Source organism: Globicephala melas, chromosome 15 (assembly GCF_963455315.2).
Source record: "Globicephala melas chromosome 15, mGloMel1.2, whole genome shotgun sequence".
NCBI classification, from domain to species: domain Eukaryota; kingdom Metazoa; phylum Chordata; class Mammalia; order Artiodactyla; family Delphinidae; genus Globicephala; species Globicephala melas.
Window position 1 is genome coordinate 43,772,779 of NC_083328.1, and position 24,912 is coordinate 43,797,690.

General features: G+C 49.4%; 1 protein-coding gene across 1 annotated transcript in view; it reads left to right on the forward strand.

The window, feature by feature from the left end:
• The window catches only part of PYGB (glycogen phosphorylase B), a 53,789-nt gene that overhangs the window by 14,368 nt on the left and 14,509 nt on the right, over positions 1-24,912 (forward strand). The window contains exons 2-10 of the mRNA XM_030872512.2: positions 4,114-4,215; positions 14,801-14,879; positions 17,054-17,157; positions 19,861-19,992; positions 21,415-21,526; positions 21,819-21,901; positions 22,733-22,876; positions 23,396-23,488; positions 24,447-24,593. Coding sequence (XP_030728372.1) covers positions 4,114-4,215; positions 14,801-14,879; positions 17,054-17,157; positions 19,861-19,992; positions 21,415-21,526; positions 21,819-21,901; positions 22,733-22,876; positions 23,396-23,488; positions 24,447-24,593 — 996 coding nt within the window. The remainder of the gene's footprint in view (positions 1-4,113; positions 4,216-14,800; positions 14,880-17,053; positions 17,158-19,860; positions 19,993-21,414; positions 21,527-21,818; positions 21,902-22,732; positions 22,877-23,395; positions 23,489-24,446; positions 24,594-24,912) is intronic.

Genomic DNA, 24,912 nt, shown 5'->3' on the forward strand with positions numbered 1-24,912 from the left:
CCACAATGAGATGTCACCTCATACCTGTCAGAATGGCTATCATCAAAAAGACCATAAATAACAAATGTTGGCAGGAATATGGAAAAGAGGGAACCCTCCTACACTGGGAACGTAAATTGGTGCAACCACTGTGGAAAACAGTATGGAGGTTTGTTAAAAAACTCAAAGTGTAACTGCGTTATGACCCAGCAATTCCACTCCTGGGTATATATTCGAAGAAAATGAAAAAACTAATTTGAAAAGATATTTTCACTGTTTACAATAGCCAAGATATGGAAGCAACCTAAGTGACCATCAACAGATGAATGGATAAAGAAGATGTGGTCAATATACACAGTGGAATACTACTCATAAAACAATATACATCCAAAGAAAATGAAAACACTAGTTCAAAAGTATGCACCCCATGTTCATAGCAGCACCTAAGTGTCCGTCAACAGATGAATGGATAAAGAAGATGTGATATGTGTATCACAGTGGCATATTACTCAGCCATAACAAGAAGAATGGATAGACTTGGAGGTATTATATGCTAAGTGAAACAAGTCAGACAGAGAAAGACAGATACTGTATGTTATCACTTATATGTGAAATCTAAAAACTAAAATGAATGAATATAACCAAACAGAAATAGGCTTGAATATACAGAGAACAAACGTGGTTACCAATGGGGAGAGGGAAGAGGGGAGGGGCAAGGTAGGGTAGGGGATTAAGAGGTACGAACCCCTATGTATAAAATAAATAAGCTACAAGGATATATTGTACAGCACAGGGAAATTTTTTTTTTTTTTTTTTTGCGGTATGTGGGCCTCTCACTGTTGTGGCCTCTCCTGTTGCGGAACATAGGCTCCGGACGCACAGGCTCAGCGGCCATGGCTCACGTGCCTTAGCCGCTCCGCGGCATGTGGGATCTTCCCGGACCGGAGCACAAACCCGTGTCCCCTGCATCGGCAGGCGGACTCTCAACCACTGCGCCACCAGGGAAGCCCAGGGAAATATTTTATAATAACTTTAAATGGAGTACAATCTATCAAAATTGTGAATCATTATGTTGTACACCTAAAACTAAAATAATATTATAAATCAACTATACTTCAATTAAAAAACATTTCCCCCTTTTTGTGGGTTGTCTTTTTTACTTTCTTAATTGTATCAAATGTTTTAAATGTTGATGAAGTCCAGTTTATCTGTTTTTTCACTTGTGCTTTTGATGTCATGTCAGAAGAAACCATTGCCTAATCCAGGGTCACAAAGAGTTACCCCTGTGTTTTCTCCTAAGAGTTTTATCGTTTTGCCCTTACGTTTATGTTCTTGATCCATTTTGAATTAATTTTTTGCATATGGTATGAAAGAGGAGTCCAACTTTATTCGTTTGCTTCTGGATATCCAGTTGTCCTTTTGTTGAAAAGACTGTTCTTCCCCACAGAATTATCTGGGCACTCCTGCTGGAAATCAGTTGGCCATAAATGTGAGGGTTTATTCTGGACTCTCTGTGCTATTCCATTGCTCTGTGTGTCCTTCTTTATGCCAGTGTAGTCTCACTGACAGTAGTTTTGTAGTAAGGTTTGAGACGTGTGTGAGTCCTCCACTTCTGTTTTCTTTTTCAAGATTGTTTTGACTATTCCAGACCCCTTGCATTTCCATCTGAATGCTAGCATCAGCTTGTCACTCTGCAAGGAAGCCAGCTGGAATGTTGACAGGGATTGTGTTGAATTTGTGGATCATTTTGGGATTATTGCCATCTTCACGGCATTAGGCCTTCCAATCCATTGACATGGGATGTCTCTCCGTGTACATAGGTCCCCTGTCTGTGTGTTTTGCAAGTTGGGAGCCTCTTTCTACCTGGCCCATCCTTTCAGGCTGCTTCTTGGTTCTGAGGAGAGTAGGTTAAGAACAACTACAGTGAAGTGTGAAGTGATGGTGTGAATGCTGCTGGAAAAACCCAAAGGGCAGCACCACTAAAACGGCTGTTGGCTGGCAGATGGTCACCAGGTTTGCTCAGATGTTTCTGGTCAGCTGCTGGTCAGAATTCTAAACAAGGTATAAGAAAGCGCCTTCAGCGTGTCTCTGCCCACATGGTAGGTTCCAAAGCTGCTGGTACGGGGCTCAGCAGGTCGCCCTCTGCAGGTGTCTCCTTGAAGTGCACAGGCCCCAGCAGCCCTCTCGCCACCCGAGGAGAAGGAATCCAGGCCTTTCTTCTCCCTGCATTCTGCAGCCCATAGGGAAATAGATTTTTTAGATTGCATATTTTGGAAATTTTATAGGAAAGGTAAAACCGTAGCGCCGCCAGCGCTCTCCCGTGGATTCACACCTGAGACCAAGACGTGCTCTCTCATCATCGTGCACGTGCACAGCTCACAGACACACACCTTTTCAAGGCCTGGTTTTGCTCTTTTACGTTTTACTTAGAGGCAATATTAGGTTGACAGAGGGTTGCAAAAAGAGTGTAGCATGCCCACGTGCCCTTCACGGCTGCCCCCAATGGTAACATCCTGAGTGACCACAGCACAGGTATCAAAACTAAGAAGTTAGCGCTGGCTCAGCACTTCCTGTCAGTGCTTCCTCTGATGGCCTTTCTCTGTCCCGGACCTAATCCAGGGTCCTCAGGGCATTTAGTCGTCCTGTTTCCTTAGTCTTCTATCTGCAGTGGTTGTTGGTCTTTCCTTGTCCTCTGTGATCTTGACAGATCTGATGGATGCTGGTCAGGCAGTTCCACAGATGTCCCTAACTTTGGGTCTGACCAATGCTTCTCACCGTCAGTCTGGGGTTGGGAGTTTTGGAAAGAAGACCGTGGAGGCGAGGTCCCCTTCTCATGACAGCATATCACCCGACCTGTTACTGGGGAAGTTAACCTTGATCATGTGGGGAAGGTATTGTCACAATCCAAAATTGTGAATTTGCAGTTTTCCCTTTCCAGACTATTTGTCGGAAGGGAGTTGCCATGACCAGCCCACCCTCAGCGGGAGGGGGTTGAGTACCACACCACCTCCTGGAGTGAAGGCTATCAGAGAATTGGGGGGCATCTGCTAAAACCACCACGGCGATTAAGATTATGTGGGGGGAGACACTTGGAGGGCTGTGCAGAATAGCCAGTCAGTCCCTAGAGCCACGGTGGTCACCTGCGCAGCTGTTCCTGTGCTGTTCTCATGGTGGTTTTCCATTCCTCCCCTTCCTTCTGCGTTTATTAATCAGAATTCTTCTGTAGGGAAGCGTTTTTCCCTTCTCTCATCAAGGCCTTACTCTTTTTTTTTTTTTTGAGCGTTCTAGTTTTATTTTATTTTATTCTTTTAGCCGTGCTGTGCGGCATGAGGGATCCCAACCAGGGACCGAATCCGTGCCCCCTGCATTGGGAGCGTGGAGCCTTAACCACTGGACCTCCAGGGAAGTCCCAAGGCCTTACCCTTGACAGCTGGAGGCAGCATGGAGCCCTGTATGAGAGCAGGACTCTGCGGGCCAGATCTCAGCTCTGCCACCGCCTCCCGTGGCCGGTCGTGTGGGCAGGTGGCACCAGGCGCGGGAAGTGTTGAACCCTGTGTGGCCCCCAGCGAGTGTTGGTGGTCGTCACCTCGTTTACATGGAGGTTTACCTCTCAGTCCCCCAAAGCCAGCAAACAGTCAGCAGGTGGAAGTAGACGTGTCCATCCATCTATCCCGTTGTGTTGACCGTGCCGTTTGCACTGAGTACTTAGTGCAGGTATCAGAAGCTGTTCATCCTGCAGGGCTGCTTCACCCCATGTGAGCGATACGGTCTCCTCCTCGAGGGCGTGGCTGGGAAGAGGCCCCACCAAGCTCAGACCTGGCTCTGTCTGTCCTGGGAGTCTGTTCCCCACGACTGCCCCTCCCTGCCTCCCTACCTCAGGCAGTGGTTCGTTTCCATCCCCTTGGGGACTCCAGAAGGGCAGTGAACAGACTACTTTCGAAGGGCCCCCACTACGGGGCTGCCCCTGGAAAGCTGAGGTTGGCCAAGGCTGAAGGGAGTGAGCCCATTTTAGGGATGTGCAGGTAAGTGCAGGGTTGACTGAGCGAAGCCCCTAAGAAGGTCTTCCCGGCACCGGACTCTTCTCGTGTGTGGGGTGGAATGCACAGTCTAAGATGCTTCCTTTTGCTTCCTCAGCGCATCTACTATCTTTCCCTGGAATTCTACATGGGCCGCACACTACAGAACACGATGGTGAACCTGGGCCTTCAGAACGCCTGTGACGAAGCCATCTATCAGGTATGGGTCCTTGGGGACAGGATGCTAGGTGGCCTCTCGTGGGCACTGAGTCTTAATCCAGGCCCTGCAGAGGTGAGCGCTGCCATCTGGGACGGGAGAAATGGCTCGGGCGTCGGGGAGAATGGGTTGGTGGGCGACACTCCTGCTCAAGGGGAGAAAGCACAAGTGGATGGGAGCTAATGCATTGGAGGGCAAGGACTGGGTGCGTCCTGATGCCAAGGCTTGACGCTTCTAGACCTTTGCACTCCGTACCCCAACCCCAGGCGGGTTTACCACGTGGCAGAAATGGCTGGTATCGTCCCATTTCTCTCCACTTTATTGAGCCAGTGACCCACCGCCAGCTCCCCTCCCCCACCCCAAGCCACTGGTCCTGCCGTCTAGTTATAAAATTGCCCTTTCTCCCCTACTCAGAGTAAACACTGCCTGTGCCTGAGCTTCGTCTTTGACAGCTGTTCACTCAGAGGCCTCCCCCTTTCACGGTTGATTTGCAGTTTTAGGGCAGAGCTGGAATAGGCCGTGTCTGTTTACTGTGTGTGTACCCCCTCTGTGGACACTGTCTCCCTCCCGCGCCGGACGCTCAGTGTAGGATTTCTAGAGTGTGAATGGGCAGCACCCCTGCCCTTTGCACGTATGTGGAAGGGTCCTCACCAGAGTCGTTCCTTCCCCCAGCACCTGCCCCTGCCTTTGCTTTTGTTTGGTTTTGGTGTTGGGGTGGGAGGTGCTCTGGGGGCTTTGTTGGAAGCAGGGTGGTGTGAGCCTCCTGTGGCTGTCAGGTCCTGACATCACAGGGGCTCCTGTCTCCCCTCCAGGACTTAGGGGGGCCAAGCATCTGGGACAAGTAGTTTCAGTTGGCACAATAAAAACTTGGAAAAATAATTGACTCCCCCAAATAGGAACCTTAGGCTCACAGTTATCTAAAAAGATGGAGGTTATCCTCCCAGGTGATTTGTCATTTGAGTTTCATTTACTGACTGTGAATGTTAGAACATGTCTATAAGGACCACAGAACGGTGGAGTTTACAGTCGTATAAAGCATTTCAGTTTTTGAAACATTTTCTCTGTATATTTCTTACAGGTAGTAAATATTTTAGGGAATGTTTATACCATAAATATGCATTATCTGTTTATAATGTTTTTAAAATATTTACTTAAAGTGGTTGTTTATTATTCCTGAAGCCAATTTTTTTTTTTTTTTTTTTGGTCGCACTGCAGGCTTGTGGGATCTTAGTTCCCCGACCAAGGATTGAACCCTGGCTCTTGGCAAGGAGATCACAGAGTCTTAATCACTGGATCACCAGGGAATTCCCTGTTTATAATTTTCACTACACAAATAAGATGTTAATTATAGAAACTTAGAAAACACAAGGAGGCATATATCTTTCTAAACATTGTACATTTTTTTTCCCTAAAAATGGTATTTCACTTGCCATTTGGCTTTTAATTAAGCTTGTGTTTGAAAAGTTTCCATGATGACAGAACTTGAGCATCTTCAGGCACACGTTTGCCTGGCCTTCCTTCCAGGCACAAGGCGGGTACCAGACGCCGTGGGTGGGACTGTCAGTGATGCAGGGCTGGAGGCCTCCTCCCTCCAGGCTCCCCAGTTACAGTGCAGTGTCAAAAATAAAACATGCTGCCGCTGCATCACCCAGGGCTAGTTCTGGGAGCGGGTTGCACTAAAAACTAGAAATTCAGAAGAAGCCAGTGTCTCCTGATTGAGCTATCAAGGACACGTTTAAAATTTTTTTATTGTAGAAAACTTTATATATGGAAATTGAGTGACTGTTACGATGAACTTCTTCCACATACCATCACCTGGCTTCGCCAGTCCGTAAGCCCAAGTCCTGGCCGGTCTTGTTTCCCTTATGCCCCCACCACTCCCAGATTGTTTAAGCCAATGTCAAATATAATATTTCACTTGTAAATATTTCAATGGATATTTTTAAAGATAGGGTCATACCATTATGACCTGTAAAATAGTAACAATTCTGTAATATCAGTTTTTCAGGCAGTGTACGAATTTCTCTGATCGCCTTAAAAGTTTTTTAAATAGTATGTTCAGAAACTTAGTTGCATCTGTGCAACTATAAGCATAATCTATGAGCGTTTCCTCTTTTTTAATTTGTCTGCCTTGCAGTGTATTTGTTGAAACTGGGTTTGTTCTGTAGAGTGTCCCCAGCTTGTGTTTAACCTGCTGCTTTGTCCAAAGGATGTCTCAGCACTTCTACTCAACACTGTACTGATGGAGCTGGGACATTTAGCCAAGAAAATGAAATAAGAGGTATCCAGATTGGAAAGGAAGAAGGGAGGCTATCTCTACTTATAGATGACATGACCTAGAAAATCCCAAGAATTCTAGTAAAAATGTATTAGTACAAATGAATGGGTTCGGCAGAGTTGCAGGATAAAGATCAATATACAGAAATCAGTTGTATTTTTATATACCTGCAATGAACAATCCTAAAATGAAATTAAGAAAACAATTCCATTTAAAATAGCATCAAAAATAATAAAATACCTAGGAACAAATTTCCAAAAGAGACACAGACTTATGTTCTGAAAACTATAAAACATTGTTGAGAGAAAGAAAACCTAAAAATGGAAAGACATCCCCTGTTAATGGCTTGGAAGACTTAATGTTAAGATTGCAGGGACTTCCCCGGTGACACAGTGGTTAAGAATCCACCTGCCAGTGCAGGGGACACGGGTTTGATCCCTGGTCTGGGAAGATCCCACATGCCGTGGAGCAGCTAAGCTCGCGAGCCACAGCTCCTGAGCCTGTGTGTCACAACTACTGAGGCCCATGTGCCCTAGAACCCAGGCACTGCACCTACTGAGCCCATGTGCCGTAACTACTGAAGCCCACGTACTCTAGGGCCCACGTGCTGCAACTACTGAAGCCCGCGTGCCTAGAGCCCGTGCTTTGCCACAAGAGAAGCCACCGCACCACAACGAAGATTAGCCCCCGCTCACCGCCAACTAGAGAAAGCCCACGTGCAGCAACAAAGACCCACGCTGCCAAAGAAATAAAGATTGCGAGACTCCCCAGACTGATCTAGACTCATTGCCGTCCCCAGTAAAATTCCATTTGGCTTCTTTGCAGAGATTGACAAGCTGATTTTAAAATCCAGATGCAGATTCAACAGATCAGGATTAATTAAAACATCTTGAGAAAGAAGAACAAAGTTGGAGGACTCACATTTCCAATTTCAAAACTCACTACAAAGCTACAGGTGTGGTCCTGGCATAAGGACAGACAAAGCAGTGGGATAAAATTGAGAATCAAGAAATAAACCCTCACATTTATAATTGATTTTTTTTCCAATTAAAAAAATTGAGATAAAATACACATAATGTAAATTTACCATATTAATTGTTTTTAAGTGTACAGTTCAGTGGTATTAAGTACATTTATATCATTGTGCCACCGTCACTACCGTCCATCTCCAGAACTCTTTCATCTTGTAAAACTGAGACTCTATATCCATTATATACTACCTCCCCATTCTCCCCTTCTCCCAGCCCTTGACCACCACCATCCTACTTTCTGTCTCTGAATTTGGTACTCTGGGTACCTCACATAAGTGAAAACATACAATATTTGTCGTTCTGTGACTGGCTTAATATCTCCAGGGCTCATCTGTGTTGTAGCATATGTCAGAATCTTTTTCAGGCTGGATGAATAATAGTCCACTGTATGTATATACCACATTTTGTTTATCCATTCATCTGTCCTTGGACATTTGGATTGCTTCAACCTTTTAGCTACTGTGAATAATGCTGTTAAGCACGAGTATACAAATACCTCTTCAAAGCCCTGCTTTCAGTTCTTCTGTGTGTATATATAGAAGTGGGATTGCTGGGTCATAAGGTGATTCTGTTTCGCTTTTTGAGGGATCACCATACTGTCTTCCAGAGCAGCTGCACCCCTTTATATTCTCACTAACAGTGTAAAAGATTCCAGTTTCCCCACATCCTCACAAACACTTATCATTTTATTTATTTCTTTTTTTTTAATAGTAGCCATTCTAATGGGTGTGAGGTGATATCTCATTGTGATTTTAATTAACATTTCCTTAAAGATTAGTGATGTTGAGTGTCTTTTCACGTGCTTATTGGCCATCTGTATGTCTTCTTTTGGAGAAATGTCTATTCAAGTACTTTGTCCATTATTGAACTGGGTTGCTTGGTGTTTTTATTGTTGAGTTTTAGGAGTTCTCTATCTATTCTGTATATTAATCCCTTATCAGATATGTAGTTTGTGCAGATATTTTCTCTGATTCTGTGGGTTGCCTTTTCACTCTTGTTGATAATGTCTTTTTAAAAAAAATTATTTAATATTTATTTAGGGACTTCCCTGGTGGTCCAGTGGGTAAGACTCTGCGCTCCCAATGCAGGGGGCCTGGGTTCTATCCCTGGTCGGGGAACTAAATTCTTCATGCATGATGCAACTAAGAGCCTGCATGCTGCAACTAAAAAGATCCCGCATGCTGGAACTAAAGATCCCTCATGCCACAATGAAGATCCCTCGTGCCACAACTAAGACCCGGCACAGCCAAAATAAATAAATTAATTAATTTTAAAAATGGTTAAGATAGTAGGTTTTTTAAAAATTATTTATTTATTTGGCTGTACTGGGCCTTAGATGCGGCATGCGGGATCATTGTTGCCACGTGCAGGATCTTCGTTACAGCATGCGAGATCTTTAGTTAAGGCATGCGGGACCTAGTTCCCTGACCAGGGGTCGAACGTGGGGCCCCTGCATTAGGAGCGCGGAGTCTTAACCACTGGAACACCAGGGAAGTTGCGATAATGTCTTTTGATGCACAAAAGGTTTTAATTTTCATGAAGTCCAGTTTTATTTTGTTGCCTGTGCTTTTTTTTTTAATAAAAATTTTTGCATTATTATTATTTTTTATTTATTTTTTTGGCCGCACCGTGCGGCATGTGGGATCTTAGTTCCCCGACTAGGGATTGAACCCACACACCCTGCATTGGAAGTGCGGAGTCTTAACCACTGGACCGCCAGGGAAGTCCCCATTGCCTGTGGTTTTGGTGTCATATATGGTCAACTGATTTTTTTTTTTAAAGGAAAAGTGTACCAAAACAATTCAATAGAGAAAGAATAAATAAACGGTGCTAAGATGCTTAGACATCTCCTTGCAAATGAATGAAGTTGGATCCCTACCTCACACTACATATAAAATTAACTCAAAGTGGATCAGAGACCTAAGTGTAAGAGCTAAAAATATAAAATTCTTAGAAAAATATATACAAGTACATCTTCATGATTTGGCAATGGGTTCTTAGAAATGACACCAAAAGTACAAGCAGCAAAAGAAAAAAATAGGTAAATTGGACAAAGGACATCAAAGGGCATAATGAAGAAAGTTAAAAGACAATCTACAGGGCTTCCCTGGTGGCGCAGTGGTTGAGAGTCCGCCTGCCAATGCAGGGAACACGGGTTTGTGCCCCGGTCCGGGAAGATCCCACATGCCGCGGAGCAGCTGGGCCCGTGAGCCATGGCCGCTGAGCCTGCGCCTCCGGAGCCTGTGCTCCGCAACGGGAGAGGCCACAACAGTGAGAAGCCCGCGTATTGGAAAAAAAAAAAAAAGATAATCTACAAAATGGGAGAAAATATTTGTAAATTATAAATCTGATAAGGGTCTAGTATCCAGAATGTATTAAGAACTCTTACATCCAAATAACAGAACGACAGACAGAAAAGTTGCTCAGCGTCATTAATCATCAGGGACATGCAAATCAAAACCACAGTGAAATACTACTTCACACCGACTAGAATGGCTGTAATCATAAAGACAGAGAACAAGTGTTGGTGAGGATATGGAGAAACTGGAACCCTCATATGCTGCTATGTTGAGAAGCTAGTGTATTAAATTAAGAATATGCAAATTATGCCAGCTGAAAGAGGAGGCACAAGCCACCCACGTGGGGTCGGCATCCATGCTCCCACTTTGGGGAAAGACACACCCTGGGATCACTTTGATTGAAGGTGCAGTTGCAATACACCCACATGCAGTAGCTAAAGTCACAAGACTTGTTGCTTACAGAAATGGGGGTTGGGGGGAAGAGCAGTCCTCTGTCACAGGTTGCCAGCAAGCAGGAGATAGAGAGCAGGGCAGTAAGCACTTAGTACTTACAAGGTGGTTTCAGGCCCAATTCTAAGTGGTTATTTTAAAAGGTTATTTTTTACTGGGAAAAGCAAAGTGGGAACGTGGGTTGGCAATCCTCAGCTTGAGTCCTTATCTAAATGTCCAGACTCGGAATGTGAGCAGGGCTGTCATACTGTAAAATGCCGAGGCAGCAACTCATCATCACATCTGGTAGGAAAGTAAAATGGTGGAGCCACTTTGGAAAATAGTCTGGCAACTACTCAAAAGGTTAAGCATAGAATTACCGCGTAACCCAGCAATTCCGCTCCAAGGGTTATATTGAGAAAAATGAAAACATACTTCTAGTGGGGGGAGAGGGATAAATCAGGAGTTTGGGATGAACATACACACACTACTGTACATAAGATAGATAACCAACCACGACCTACTGTATAGCACAGGGAACTCTACTCAATATTCTGTGATAACCTATATGAGGAAAGAATCTAAGAAAGAGTGAATATATGTATAACTGAATCAGTTTGCTGTATAACTGAAACTAACACAACATTGTAAATCAACTATACACAAATAAATTAAAATTTAAAAAAAAAGAGGGCTTCCCTGGTGGCGCAGTGGTTGAGAGTCTGTCTGCTGATGCAGGGGACGTGGGTTCGTGCCCCGGTCCGGGAGGATCCCACGTGCCGCGGAGCGGCTGGGCCCGTGAGCCATGGCCGCTGAGCCTGCATGTCCGGAGCCTGTGCTCCACAATGGGAGAGGCCACGACAGTAAGAGGCCCGCGTACCGCAAAAAAAAAAACAAACAAAAAAAGAAAGCATACATCTATACAAAAAATTGTACATGAATGTTCATAGCAGCATTATTCATAATAGCCACAAGGTGAATACAACCAGGTGTCTTTCAATGTGGCATGGCCATACAGCGGACTGCTACACTGTGATAAAAGTACTGACACAGGCTACAACATGGATAAACCCGGACAATAGTATTCTAATTGTAAGGAGCCAGATACAAAAGGCCGCATATTGTATGTCTCCATTTACAAGAAATGTCCAGAACAGGCAAGTTTATACAAACAAAAAGTAGAAAAATGAGGGAGGGGGACATAGGGAGTGACTGCTACTGAGTAGGGGGTTTCTTTCTGGGGGGATGAAGTTCTAAAACTGGATAGTGGTGATAGTTGTACAGCTTTGTGAATATGCTAAAAACCATCAACTTGTTCGCTTTTGTGGTCTGTGGGTTATGACTCAATAAGAAAAAGTCAGGTTGTTAAGAGAGCTCTGTTGTGCTCAGTTTCCGTCTTTGGTTCCGAAGCCCACTTTAGGAAGGTTTTTTTTTTTTTCCTTTATTATTATTTATTTATTTATTTGGTTGCGCCGGGTCTTAATTGTGGCTGGCAGGCTCCTTAGTTGTGGCATGCAAACTCTTAGTTGTGACATGCAAACCCTTAGTTACAGCATGCATGTGTGGTCTAGTTCCCTGACCAGGGATCTAACCCGGGACCCCTGCATTGGGAGTGCAGACTCTTCACCACTGCGCCACCAGGGAAGTCCCAGGAAGGTTTCAGACTTTGTGTCAATTAGCTACTTCTGTGCCTCTTCTGAATGCTCTCAAAGTCAAGGCAAAATTTGCCTTCCTAGGCTGAGTTGTGCCTACAACATTCCAGGTAAAAACGTAAAGGAACAAAACATCTTGCCCACATGCACCCTGGGCCTGTCTTCCTTGAGTGTCTGGTCTCTGAGCTAAGAGACATGTCAGGAGTAAGAGGTTCCAGCGTCAGGTTTGGAAAATGTGGCTGTTAAACACGTTTCTTAATGTTGAGCTGGTAACGTGTTATTAGGTACATCCTATAACCCCCACACACCCAACATATTTTGGTGGAGCACACTCTTTGAAATTGCTGTAGGAGTCAGTATTTTGAAATTTCAAATTGGAAATTTGGAAGTCAGTGTTTTGAAATCTTAATCAGATTGTTGTTATGTGTTAACACCACTTGATTTAATAGATACTAAATCATTTCTTTATGACTAATGTTTTTAATTTTCTCACAACTTAGCTTCCACCCTTTGCAGTTTGTCAGATCCTCAAAGTGTGGTCTGGAGACCCCCGGGGTCCCTGAGACCTTTCCAAGGGGTCCTCTGAGTCAGAACTATTTATTCTTATTCGCACGAGTCTATGTACGGTAGGCTTTCCAGGGGCTCTCTGTGTGTGATATCTTAACAGATTGAATGCCATTAAAGAGATATATAAAAATGTAGAACACTGCCACCCTTTTCATTATTTTTTTTGGTTGTTTTTAAAAATGTTATTTTCCATTACTTCAAAAAATTATACTTCAAAAAATTTCTCCATTTTAATTTCTAATTTGATAAACACTGATAGATATAATCTCAATAAACAGTAACTCTTTAGGTCTTCCTGAAATCAAAAAGTTTAGAAACCACTGATCAGGGTAATTAATGAGGGAATTCCCTGGCGGTCCAGTTAGGACTCTGTGCTTTCATTGTGGAGGGTGAGGGTTCAGTCCCTGTTCGGGGAACTAAGATCCCACAAGCCATGTGGCATAGCCAAAAAAAAAAAAAAAAAAGTAATTAATAAGCAATTTGTCAAGTTTAATACACTAAAGCCAGATTAATGGCTTTATCTCAATTATCCTAATTGAGAGCCTTAAGATCGGCATTCTTTTATTTATTTGTTTGTTTATTTATTTTTGGCTGCGGTGGGTCTTCATTGCTGCGCTGGCGTTCTCTCCTTGTGCTGAGCGGGGGCTACTCTTCATTGCGGTGCTTGGGCTACTCATTGCAGTGGCTTCTCTTGTTGCAGAACATGGGCTCTAGGCGTGCAGACTTCAGTAGTTGTGACACGCAGGCTCCGTAGTTGTGGCGCACGGGCTTAGTTGCTCCGTAGCATGTGGGATCTTCCCAGACCAGGGCTCGAACCTGTGTCCCCTGTGTTGGCAGACGGATTCTTAATCACTGCGCCACCAGGGAAGCCCCAAGATCTGCATTTTTGAATGGTTTTAAATCAGGTGCTTTCTCTCATGTTTAACGTACCATATCTGTTTCACAAGATTGTTTGAATGCAGTTGAAATAGATAGGAAAAGTGCTTTTAGGTTTTGGCTTTAAAAGATGTCATGTAGGGCCTCCCCAGTGGCGCAGTGGTTGAGAGTCTGCCTGCCGATGCAGGGGACACGGGTTCGTGCCCAGGTCTGGGAAGATCCCAAATGCTGCGGAGCAGCTGGGCCCGTGAGCCATGGCCGCTGAGCCTGCGCGTCCGGAGCCTGTGCTCCTCAACGGGAGAGGCCACAACAGTGAGACGCCCGCGTACTGCAAAAAAAAAAAAAAAAAGATGTCATGTAAATATCATTAGACTGTGGGAAAGTAGAGAGTTACTAAAAGCATTGGCTTCTTTTTAGGATACGTGTTATAATCTGTCCACTATAAGTAGGTTAATAACGCGGCAGTCAGTATCTCTGGCTATTAAACCACGTCTCATTTGGATTGTTAATTCTTAAGTCATTCGGCAGCTTTTGAAATACCTGGAAGCTTTCATTTTCATGCATTGATTATACACCAGATTTTTTTAAAAATTGAAGTATACTTGGTTTATAATGTTGTGTTAGTTTCAGGTGTACAGCAAAGTGACTCAGTTTTATTTTTTTTCAATTATTTTCCATTATAGGTTATTACAAGATATTGAATATAGTTCCCTGTGCTACACAGTAAATCCTTGTTGTTTATTTTATATATGGTAGCGTGCATCTGTTAATCCCATACTCCTAATTTATCCCTCCCCACTTTCCCCTTTGATAACCATAAGTTTGTTTTCTATTTCTGTGAGTCTGTTCCTGTTTTATAAATATGTTCATTTGTACTATTTTTTAGATTCCATGTATAAGTGATATCATATAATAGTTGTCTTTCTCTGTCTGGCTTACTTCACTTAGTATGATAATCTCTGGGTCCATCCATGTTGCTGCAAATGGCATTATTTCATTCTTTTTTATGGCTGAGTAATATTCCATAGTAGATTATATACCACATCTTCTTCATCTGTTGATGGACATTTAGGTTGCTTCCATGTCTTGACTGTTGTGAATAGTGTTGAAATGAACATTGGAATGCATGTGTCTTTTCCAATTAGAGTTTTTTTCAGATATATGCCCAGGAGTGGGATTGCTGGATCATATGGTGACTCTATATTTAGTTTTTTGAAGAACCTCCAGACTGTTTTCCACAGTGGCTGCACCAATTTACATTCCCACCAACAGTGGAGGAGGGTCCCCTTTCTCCGCATCCTAACACCAGATTTTAATGTTGGATTTGCAAGTCTAACAGAAGGCAGACTCTAACCTTTGATTGATATAAGCTCATAAGATTTAAATATCTTTCTACCTATCGCTGAGGGAAAATATTAAGTAATATTAAAATGTTACCTCTGTTTTTATTCACAGCTGGGGCTAGACTTGGAAGAACTGGAGGAAATAGAAGAGGATGCCGGCCTGGGGAACGGAGGCTTGGGGAGGCTGGCAGGTAACCCCAGGCTCCTGTCCAGGACAGACCTTTCCTGACACGGTGCCTTGGTCAGAGAGCAGCACGTGGCAAGGCCAAGATCAGCCATGCTCCCAGCACTGGTCCGTGGGGATAGATTGGTCCCTCAGAGTGGATGGGACAGTGTGTCCTCTGGGTCAAAATCTTTGCCACCAGTAGGGGAAAAAAATGCAAATTATATATTCTCTTTCACACAAAGGGCGCTTCATAATTATGGTGACCAGGCTTGCCAGTATTGGGGAACTGGTGCCAGGAGGGGTTTGCAATATACCAACCACCTCCACAGCCAGTAACTGGGAGAAAGACAGAGGGCTAGAAACACACACGCACCATTTATGAATGTAGCCCAGCGTAAAGCAACTGTTCCTGCTTTACTGCAGTAAACAGATTGCTCTAAAATAGCAGAGCTGTTTCTCTGGGAGCTACTGCTCCTTTGGGCCACCCTATTTGAGAATATACCCAGTTTGAAGTTTGTGGGGTTTTTTTCTGTTTTAATTATTTTCGCCAGCCTTTATGAGGGGGAAGGAGCTGGGTTAAGAACTTGGAAGTGGAAACAGCAGTCACAGTGAGATTTGATGTCACTGTGTCCTTCAAGGCTTTTGGGCACAGTGCTTCTGGAGCAGAAATGATCAAGTTCTGTGCTGCCCTTGTGTGTACGGGGCCCTAAAGTGATACACTTTGCATTACTGCCCCTTTTGAGAGCTGTCATTTTGTAAAGGGAACAAATGCCCTAAAATTTATCTGGGTGAGTTGTGTGTATGTGTTTATGTTTTCAGAATTTAAGTTAAATTCTTCAGAAATTATAAGCGCAGCGTATGTTTCTGTCCAACACAGCAGCACCCGGCTCTAGGTTAACCCTCGGCCAGGCGTGCCCCACCTCCAGGGGAAAGGCCGTGTGTGCCCCACTGGCGGGTGTGGGCTCTGTGTGGCCTGCGAAGGTGAGGTCACACGCACCACGCTAAGCCGTCGCTTCCCGCTGCAGACGGCGTTACAGCGTCCAGGCCGGCAGGCAGAGGGCAGCCCCTCGGGCTTCGGTCCCCTTCGCCCTGACGGCATTCCGTTCAGCGTGGTCATCTCCCCACTTAGTCCTTGCTCAGTCAGTAAAAACTGAAGTAAAAACCCAAGGTCTAGCGAAGCTCCAGGCCGCCCGCCCTGAGGCCGGCGTGTCAGCTCGTGTGCCGTTCCCGCCCCCACGGGTCCTCAGGCCGCATCAGGCTGCTTCACGTCCACTCCAGGCACCTTTCCTGCCACGGGGCGGCGCCACCGGCCTTCCCCCTGGACTCGTCTGGGCCCCTCTGCTTCCACGGCTCCCCTCGCCGTGCAGACCCGGGACACCCCCAGCCTGCGGTAGCTCGTGTGCGGCGTCCCTCCCGCGAGAATGATTTCCTCAGAGCGAGAGCCCAGGCCTTAGTTTGTGGGTCTTCTTGTTGCTCCTCAGCAGAGGGCCTGACACCCTCAGGTCTGTGCATGTTTGGTAAATTGGCATGTGTCTTATGTGCTGGTGTTTCGTCGTTAAAATTTTGTGTTCTTTTTAATCCACAAGTTTAATGAGGCTGCCTTCTGAATCTTTAATCAAATCATGGTGGTTTGCTTTCAAGACGTTTTGATCGGAGCAAGGGCTCCATTTGGCGGCCCCTTCCGGGGGCCCTGGTGGCACTTTGGCACCTGGGTATTTGGTGCTGTGGGTGCTGAAATGTACATTTGCAGGCCCCACTTCTGTGCCCTCTTTACCAGTATGTGGGCAGATGTTTTGTGATGTTGCTTGGATTTCAAGTAGAACGTGTGAGGGTGGGGCCTGCAGCCTGAGTGAGGGTCCCTAGGAGAACGTTGGCAGGAGGGGACAGTGTGTTGAGATGAGCTGAGTTTGGCAGTGTCCTCCGTGGGATTCGTCCCTCTTCCCACACCTCCAGGTAGCCCCCGTGTTGATGTTGTCTTGTTCTGGCCCCGGGCTCTCAGGCCGAAGGGCATCAGAGTGGGGTTCCATTTTCCTTTTCATGAGACCTGAAGGTGACCTGTCACCACTGGGCCACTGCCTGATGCCCTGGGGGCCGGCCCTCCGGCGCCTACTTGACTTGGCGTCTGGGCCTTGGCTCCAGAGGCCTTGGGTCTACTGATCGTCTTCGATCCCAAGAAGTTCTTTGTGTTTGGACTTTCAGCCTGCTTCCTTGACTCGATGGCCACCTTGGGCCTGGCGGCGTACGGCTATGGAATCCGCTATGAGTTTGGGATTTTCAACCAGAAGATCGTCAATGGCTGGCAGGTGGGTGCGATTTCCTTCCTTTGCTCACTTGCGGCTCTCGTGCGCATGAGAAAATAGCCAGGCACCGTCAGTTCTGTGTTTGGACTTTCTGCTCCTCCTGGAGAGGCTGCGTGCCGGTCCTCGGCAGGGCAGAGGGGGGCAGGTGAGCAGTGCTGGGAGTTCTGGGCACTCCGTGCTTTCCACATCGTCCCCATGGCCGGCAGTGCCCGTCGCCCACATGTGCTCATTGCACACGGCTTCTGTGTGGCGACAGGACGTCTGGTGGGCTGGGGCCAGAGCCCAGCTGGGCCTCACAGGAGACACTGTGGGTTGAGGACGCCACCAGCTGGTGGTGTTTTCTGTCGTCTCTCACAGAGCAAAGGCACCCCCCAGCCCAACCCCACCGCAGAGGAGGATTGGCCTGGAGTCGCTAGGAGAACAGCTATTGCAGGCTTTGCTCCCACCTGCCCTCGCTGACACCAGCGAGGTGGTGGCGTCCTGTGGGGTTAGGGGCTGGACTCTGCAAAGCAGTGTGGCTCTTAGGAAGAATGAGCCTCAATTCTAAAGCGTCAGGCAGAGAAGTAACACGGTCAAGACCCTGCTGGTAAACGGGGAGACTCAAAACGCAGTCCCACCTTCCTTCTCTTAGGTGAGGTGGGCGTTTCCCCTCACTTCGGCATTTCAGAAAGGAAGGCAGCACTCTTCCACTTGGGTGGGGAATAGTTTAAATAATTTGGGGTCTAAAAGTCACAGATAAAGCAGGGCTGGAGTTAGGATCAAAAAGCTGGTAACAGGAAAGTCGTACAGTCTGAACGAAGAAGCTAATGATCGGGGTGATGGAAGTGTCCTCTGTCTTGATGGGGTTTGGGTCACACAGGTGTGTGCAATTGTCGGAACTCACCAATGTTGGCCTTAAGATTTATGCATTTCACTGTGCGTCTGTTAACCTAAAAAATAAGCACTGTGATGGACTGTCCTTAATGACATGCCTGCTGAAGTGTTCAGGGGAAGAGTGGACAGATGTCTGGGATGAACTGCTCACTTTGAAATGCATCAGAAAAGTAATGGATGGATGGAAGGAGACGTGGTTATCAAGTATAGCAAGATGGAAGCAGTGACAGAGCCTAGGTGGAGGGTGTGCAGTTCACTGTCAATTCCTTGGCATTTCTATGTGTTTGAAAACGCTCATAATAAAACGTTAGCCAAGAAAATTATGGCCAAAAGGAAAAGGAAACAAAACAGATTTGTAGCCACTGGTTAATTTATAGAAATACTCCCTGTGACCTTGAAAGGAGAAATGCACTTTTCCTCCTGCCACCTTCTGGGTGATTTTAGTCACAGTTCTTTTTGTTCTTTTTTTTTCTTTTTCTTTTTCTTTTTTTTTTTTATTTTTTGGCCACACCTCGCTGTATATGGGATCTTAGTTCCCCAAGCAGGGATCGAACCTGCAACCCCTGCATTGGCCGTGCGGAGTCTTAACCACTGGACCTCCAGGGAATTTCCTAGTCACAGTTATTTATGTGAGTGTTTCTGTCAGATGTGAGCCAGCCTTTGTACATGTGTGGTCTGTGGCCCATTCTAGCTCTTTCGTAGTCGAGGCGATGTGTGTGTTTGTAAGACAGAGACTCTGAGGCTCCTCCCTGGCTGGTGGGTGTTACGGTCGTAAGGAGGAAGGTTTTGGTGGTGGTTTCTGTCTCTGTCTGTTTGACCACAGACACTTCTTCCTTCTGGTTCCCTGTTCCTGTGCCTCTTGCCATCATGCGTAACAATTTAAAGACAGTCCTAGGTTGATAGGCCGGTGGTAAACTTGCCAACTCCCACGCTTCTGTCAAGGGAGCTGCTCAGTCAGAATGCTTTTAGCGGAGTTTAGCTGTAGCACAAGTAAATGTGGGCAGTGGTCACAAAGCAGCATTGGTGGCCAACGGGGGCCACAGACCAGCCTTCCTATCAGAGAAGGGGCTCCAGAAGGGAGACCCCCTTGCCTCATGCACTTGGGAAGATGCTGCTTCTGCAGACAGCTCATTGAACTGCTCTGTGGAGACAGCCAGGCTCTGATGTTGGAATCTCACTAACGTACAGGAGGTCAGAGGCAGGACCCGTCCTGTGATGAGTATCTGCCTGCACCAGGCAGAACAGTCCTGCGGGGAGTTCTGTGGAGATGGGCACAGTGAAGCAGTAACCTCAGCCACGTCACTGTCCTAAAAGCATGACCCAGATGCTCCTTCTGGGGACTTGACTTCCTTCTGTCTGTGACTTGGCCGTCCTGGACGTGTGGTGTAGACAGGGCCATCCTTCTGTCTGTGACTTGGCCGTCCTGGACGTGTGGTGTAGACAGGGCCATCCTTCTGTCTGTGACTTGGCCGTCCTGGTCAGGTGACGTCACGTGGATGGAGTCATGCTGTGTGTGGACTCTGTGTAACGTCTCGAGGTTCGTTGATGTGCCCCAGGACTTCTTCCTTTTACTGCTGAATTCAAGCAATTCTTAACGTCTTTTTACTTTGATTTATTCTTCTAATTTTATATGAGTTTTTTCTTTAACAGTCCGAAGTGTTCATTTTTAAACAGAGCCTTGACCAGAATTGGAAACCTTTGCGCTGTAAATAGGCCGCAGTTTTGTTTCCGTGCCGGGCAGCATCGTCTGGATGGTGTGGTCATTGCGGGCGGAGGGCAGGGTCTGCCAGTGCCCGGGACCATCTCCCCCGCCCTCACCTGCCGCCCTTCCAGGTGGAGGAGGCGGATGACTGGCTGCGCTACGGGAACCCCTGGGAGAAGGCGCGGCCGGAGTACATGCTGCCCGTGCACTTCTACGGGCGAGTGGAGCACAGCCCCGAGGGCGTGTGCTGGCTGGACACACAGGTACCACGGCCGCTTCTTGGTGGGTGGGGGGCTGAGCACGGGGACCCTCGGCTCCCCTTGGGGCTTCCCTGTGGGACCCACCTCCGCACGCTCGGTCGGGACTGTCCAGACACCAGCTGTGGAGCCACACTCTGTAGTTTAACGGGAGCACGGCGCCCCCGGCCCCCAACTGGGCCCTGGGGGGCCAGGGCAGGAGCACCGAGTGCTTGGCGGAACGCGGTGCCGTACCGGCGGGTGCACACGCGGAGTCCAGCCCGGGCTCAGAGACCGCGGAGGCGGAGGAGAGCTTCTGGGGGTGGGGATGGGTGGTGGTCGCAATACGTAAGAAAGACGCCACCGCAGCAGTGTGGGCAGTAGAGCATAAACAGGGCAAGCCCGTGAGTCACGGGTCAAGTGAGTCATGCAGACTCAAGTCTTAACTGGGGCTCATGGAGCCAGGGCAGGCTGGCGGCCTACGATGCCAGAATAAGTTGGATTTAATTTGGAAAAGCAGAGAAGGGGGTCTGGTTTTCTAGGTGCGTGTGCTTGTAGATGAATGAAAGGCCTGGAGGCCACTCGGCACCCCAGGCGCCCTGCAGTGAGGGCCTTCCCCTGGGGGACTGGCCGTGGAGAGGGAAGGAGCAGGTTGCAGGTGCTTTGCAGGGCTTGTCAAGGCCAGGCAGGGCTGGGGAGCAGGGCTGCGGGGAGACGGGAAGGGAAGGGTGATACTGGGGCTTTAACCCGGGGCCCTGCCCCATAGTCCTTTGTGGCCATTGGAGCTGCCTTCAGCTTCTGAGGCCGCACACGAAGCACCCCCGGAAGCAGGCCTGAGTGTGAGAAGCCCGTGGGAGGGTCTGCGGTGGAAGTGACCTGAGGCTTGGCCAGAGCAGAGCTGGTGCTTCTGGACAGATGGGGCTTGGGACGGGGGTGGAGGGCAGGTCCGGTGTTTTCTGTCGGGAGGGAGTGTGCAGGCTGCTTTGGTTTTGCTGAAGTTCGAGGTCAAGGCGACAGGAGGAGCCTCGCCGCAGACGTGGGAGATGGTCTGAAATAGCAGCTGTCTGTGGGGAGAGGTTAGGTGAGTCCCGAAATCGCCCACGCAGAGTTGAGTGAGAAGAGGGCAGGTGTGGAGGGGGAGGCCAAGGACACGGGAGGAGGGGCTACCGAGGAGCCAGGTGACAGTCGACTCTGGTGTCGAAAGTAAAGGTAGAGAGGGCCTGGCGTGTGGTCAGGGCCCACCGGAGGCGGCCTCGGGTGCTCCCGGCTCAGGACATGTGCGAGCCGGGGCTGCAGGTGCCAGGGACACGGGGCAGGTTGGGTGTGTTTGAGGAGGAAGGAGCGAAGCCAGAGGAGGGTGGGCCGGTGGGCCGCTTCCTGCGAGGCCGAGCTGCCCCAGCCCGTGGGGGGAGGTGGCCCAGGCCTGGGGACCGTGTCTTCCCTCGGCAGGTGGTGCTGGCCATGCCGTACGACACCCCGGTGCCGGGCTACAAGAACGACACCGTCAACACCATGAGACTGTGGTCCGCCAAGGCGCCCAATGACTTCAAGCTCCATGACTGTGCGTCCCCTCCTGTCCCCATCCGGTGGCTGATCCCAGACCGACCCCGTCTGCACCCACAGCCCACGAGGCTCCCCACTGCGGGAGGGCTGAGGGCAGTTTCCCTGTGAGCCCTGGACTTCCCAGGGACCCCGCGCCGTCCGGAAAGAGCCAGGGGTCTGGGGCGGGGTGTGGGCCGGTCGGCGTAGCAGCTGTGGGACGCCTTCTGCTCGGAAACGCTGTCCTCAGACCGATCAGGGCACATGAGGGCCTCGGCAGGCACGCGGGTCCTGACTCCGCTCTCTGCCCTCAGTCAACGTGGGCGGCTACATCGAGGCGGTCCTGGACCGGAACCTGGCCGAGAACATCTCCAGAGTCCTGTATCCCAACGACAACGTGAGTAGCTGCTGCAGGTGGTCCTCGTCCGCGCCGTTCCTCCAGTGCAGGAAGCACCCCTGCAGGGCTGGGCTCCAGAAGGGCCCCTGTGCTGGCCTCAGGCTTGTCAGGTGAGGCCACGAGAGTGACCTCCTCAGAGTGAGGGCGGCACGGCATCCCTGACGGGGTCCAGGAGCACCTGTGTGCTGTTAGCCCCTCCTTTGCCCTCTGCCCAGGGGAGCTCTTAGGAGGTTCCTGGCCTCACACCTACGCTCCCCATAAGCACACGGCCACCGAGTGCAGGGCCGCGGAGGCCTCAGACCTCACGTCCAGCCGTTTCTGCTCTTCAGCACCTGGTGCCAGCTCCCCAAGAGTTGGTTGGCGCGTTGGCGCGTGGGGCCAGCAGTGCCTATTCTGCAGGGACGCCTTGAGACGCCACGTGGTCATGGTTTGGAACGCTCTTAGCAGGCGTCCCCACTTGTGAGGCAGGGCCTCAGCCACGTGATCCACTGCCACCAAACGAGCCCCTAGGATTTGCCCATCTTTGTGGGTTGTGTGTTTTTCTTATTTTATCAGGGAAATACATGCATGTAGCAGCAAAGGGCCCTGTGCTGAAAGGCTCATAAGAAAATGCCCTCCCCCAGCACCCCCCAGAGATTCCGAACAGGCTCATGCTTCAGGCATGAGGCCTCCTGGAATGTGAGGCACCTGGGAGGTTGCTTTCCTGGCCTCGGCCCCAGCACTGGGGATCGAGGCATTGCACCCCTGGGCCGCACCCCAGCCTGGGCCCTGTCCTGGGTTCGGGGGCCCCAAGGGCCCATGCAGCGGAGGCTGAGCCGGGCATGTCCTCAGTTCTTTGAGGGGAAGGAGCTGCGGTTGAAGCAGGAATACTTCGTGGTGGCCGCCACCCTCCAAGACATCATCCGGCGCTTCAAGTCGTCCAAGTTCGGCTGCCGCGACCCCGTAAGGACCTCCTTCGAGACGTTCCCAGACAAGGTGCGTGTGTAGAGGGCTGAGCGCCGTGCCGGAGACGGGCTGTTCCCGGGCTGGGCCTCCTCCTTCCAGCTGCAGTGGGGGCTGGGCGGGAAGCCGCCCCCCAACCTGGGCCTCCTCGTGCCCGGGGACCAGGCCGCCTTCCTCCTCGACCAGGGCTGCCCTGGGCCTCAGGAGGCGTCGAGGCAGCAGGGAACGCTGTGAAAGGTCCGTCGGGCAAAGCGGCCAGTTTGCAGGCTCAGTTCAGTAATCTGAACACAACCAGCCAGTGTCCGTCAGGCAGGAGCAGCGTTCCAAGGCGGGGAGGGCTCTGGACGCGTGCTGCGGGGCTGGCCTGCGGGTCCTCCACCCTGACCTGCTCCCTGCATCTCCGCGGCTTTCCATGCTGGGCCTGGAGCCCGTGCAGTGCCATCCGCTTCCTGCTGCCAGCCCTATGACCAGGCTCCTCGGGGCGGGCAGCCGAGGACCCCGGTTCTGCACACACAGGCAAGGGACTGAGGGGGTCACCCCGTGTAAACGCAGGTGGCCATCCAGCTGAATGACACCCACCCGGCCTTGGCCATCCCTGAGCTCATGCGGATCCTGGTGGACGTGGAGAAGGTGGACTGGGACAAGGTGAGCACCGGGGGCCCGAGCACAGTGTCCCCAAACACCTGGCACGGGGTGACCTCCCCGCCTCTCCCGACAGCAGGGGTGAGTACTGAGCTGGTCCACAGAGGGAGGCCTCTCTGGTGGCCCCGGGAGAACAGAAGGAAGTTGTCCTGGGAAGACGGGGCTGTGGGGAGAAGGACGTTCCAGGAGCGGGTCTGGGGTTTCTCCCAAGGGCAGGGCACAGTGAGTGGGCGCAGCAGTTTAAGGGCCAGAGAAGGGTGGTGTTCTGGAAGACAAGAAAAGCATTCTGACACTTCTGAGAGCTTCTCACTTATATTTTTTCATCTTAGAATCGTGGCGAAAAACCCAGACGGGTTCGGTTTAAAGAAATACGTCGTTCACACAAATTTATAGGCTCGTTCTCCCTGCTTCACTTATTTTGGTCCTAGGTTCTTTAGTGGGGTTTTGTTGATCTCATTTACTTAAATCAACATATAAAACCATTTTTACCCCATTTTTTAGCACCAGAGCCCCTTTCTGGTTTGGGGCTGCACTTCTGGGTGGGGCTGGGCAGACCCTGTTCTCCCCTGGCCAGCGGAGGGCAGGGCCAGACACTTGACCAGTTTCCTCTGGACTGTGGGTGTGAAGTCGGTTTGGTGGAAGTAAAGCAAAGCTGCCTGGAGCTCTGTCTGGTTTACAGAGGAAAGTTGCAGTGGTTCCCAGGTAGCAGGTAAGGTGCTCATTCCTGCGTGTGCTCTGGGTCAGGATGTGAGGTGCACGTGGGGCGTGTCAGGACAGTGAAGGGCGCAGGGCTCACTGTGGGTTTAGGAAGTTCTGGGCCCCGGAGAGCAGAGACGTGCGGGGCCCTTCCTGGTGGCATCTGAACACCTGCCTCTGACCCTACACGTTCCCCTCACCTTGGCATCTGGCCACGAGCTGCTTTTTTCTGAATAAAACATTGGGGTGTTCTGGAATGTTGTAGGCCTGGGAAATCACAAGGAAGACCTGTGCATACACCAACCACACGGTGCTGCCCGAGGCCTTGGAGCGCTGGCCTGTGTCCATGTTTGAGAAGCTGCTGCCACGGCACCTGGAGATCGTCTACGCCATCAACCAGAGGCACCTGGATGTGAGCACGCCCTTCCTGTGGGGATGCGGGAGGGGAGAGGGCTGCCCTGCTCTGACGGGCCCTCCTCTGCCCTCCACATCAGATCGTCTGGCCCGGGACAGGTGCTTTACTTCTTGAAGGGAATAGCCGTTCGAGAAGAGGACTTTGGGGTCTGGGGCTGTCACTTGGCAGAGCTGTTGCCTGGTCCCCACGCTTGGACCCCTGCTGCGTCGGGGGGAGTCTTCTTCTCATTTCTGAGCAGGTTCAGGTGTGAGTGTCTGTTCCTGGAATGCCAGAGGCCTTTGTCCCGCGACATCACTGCAGCATTTGGGTGATTTGG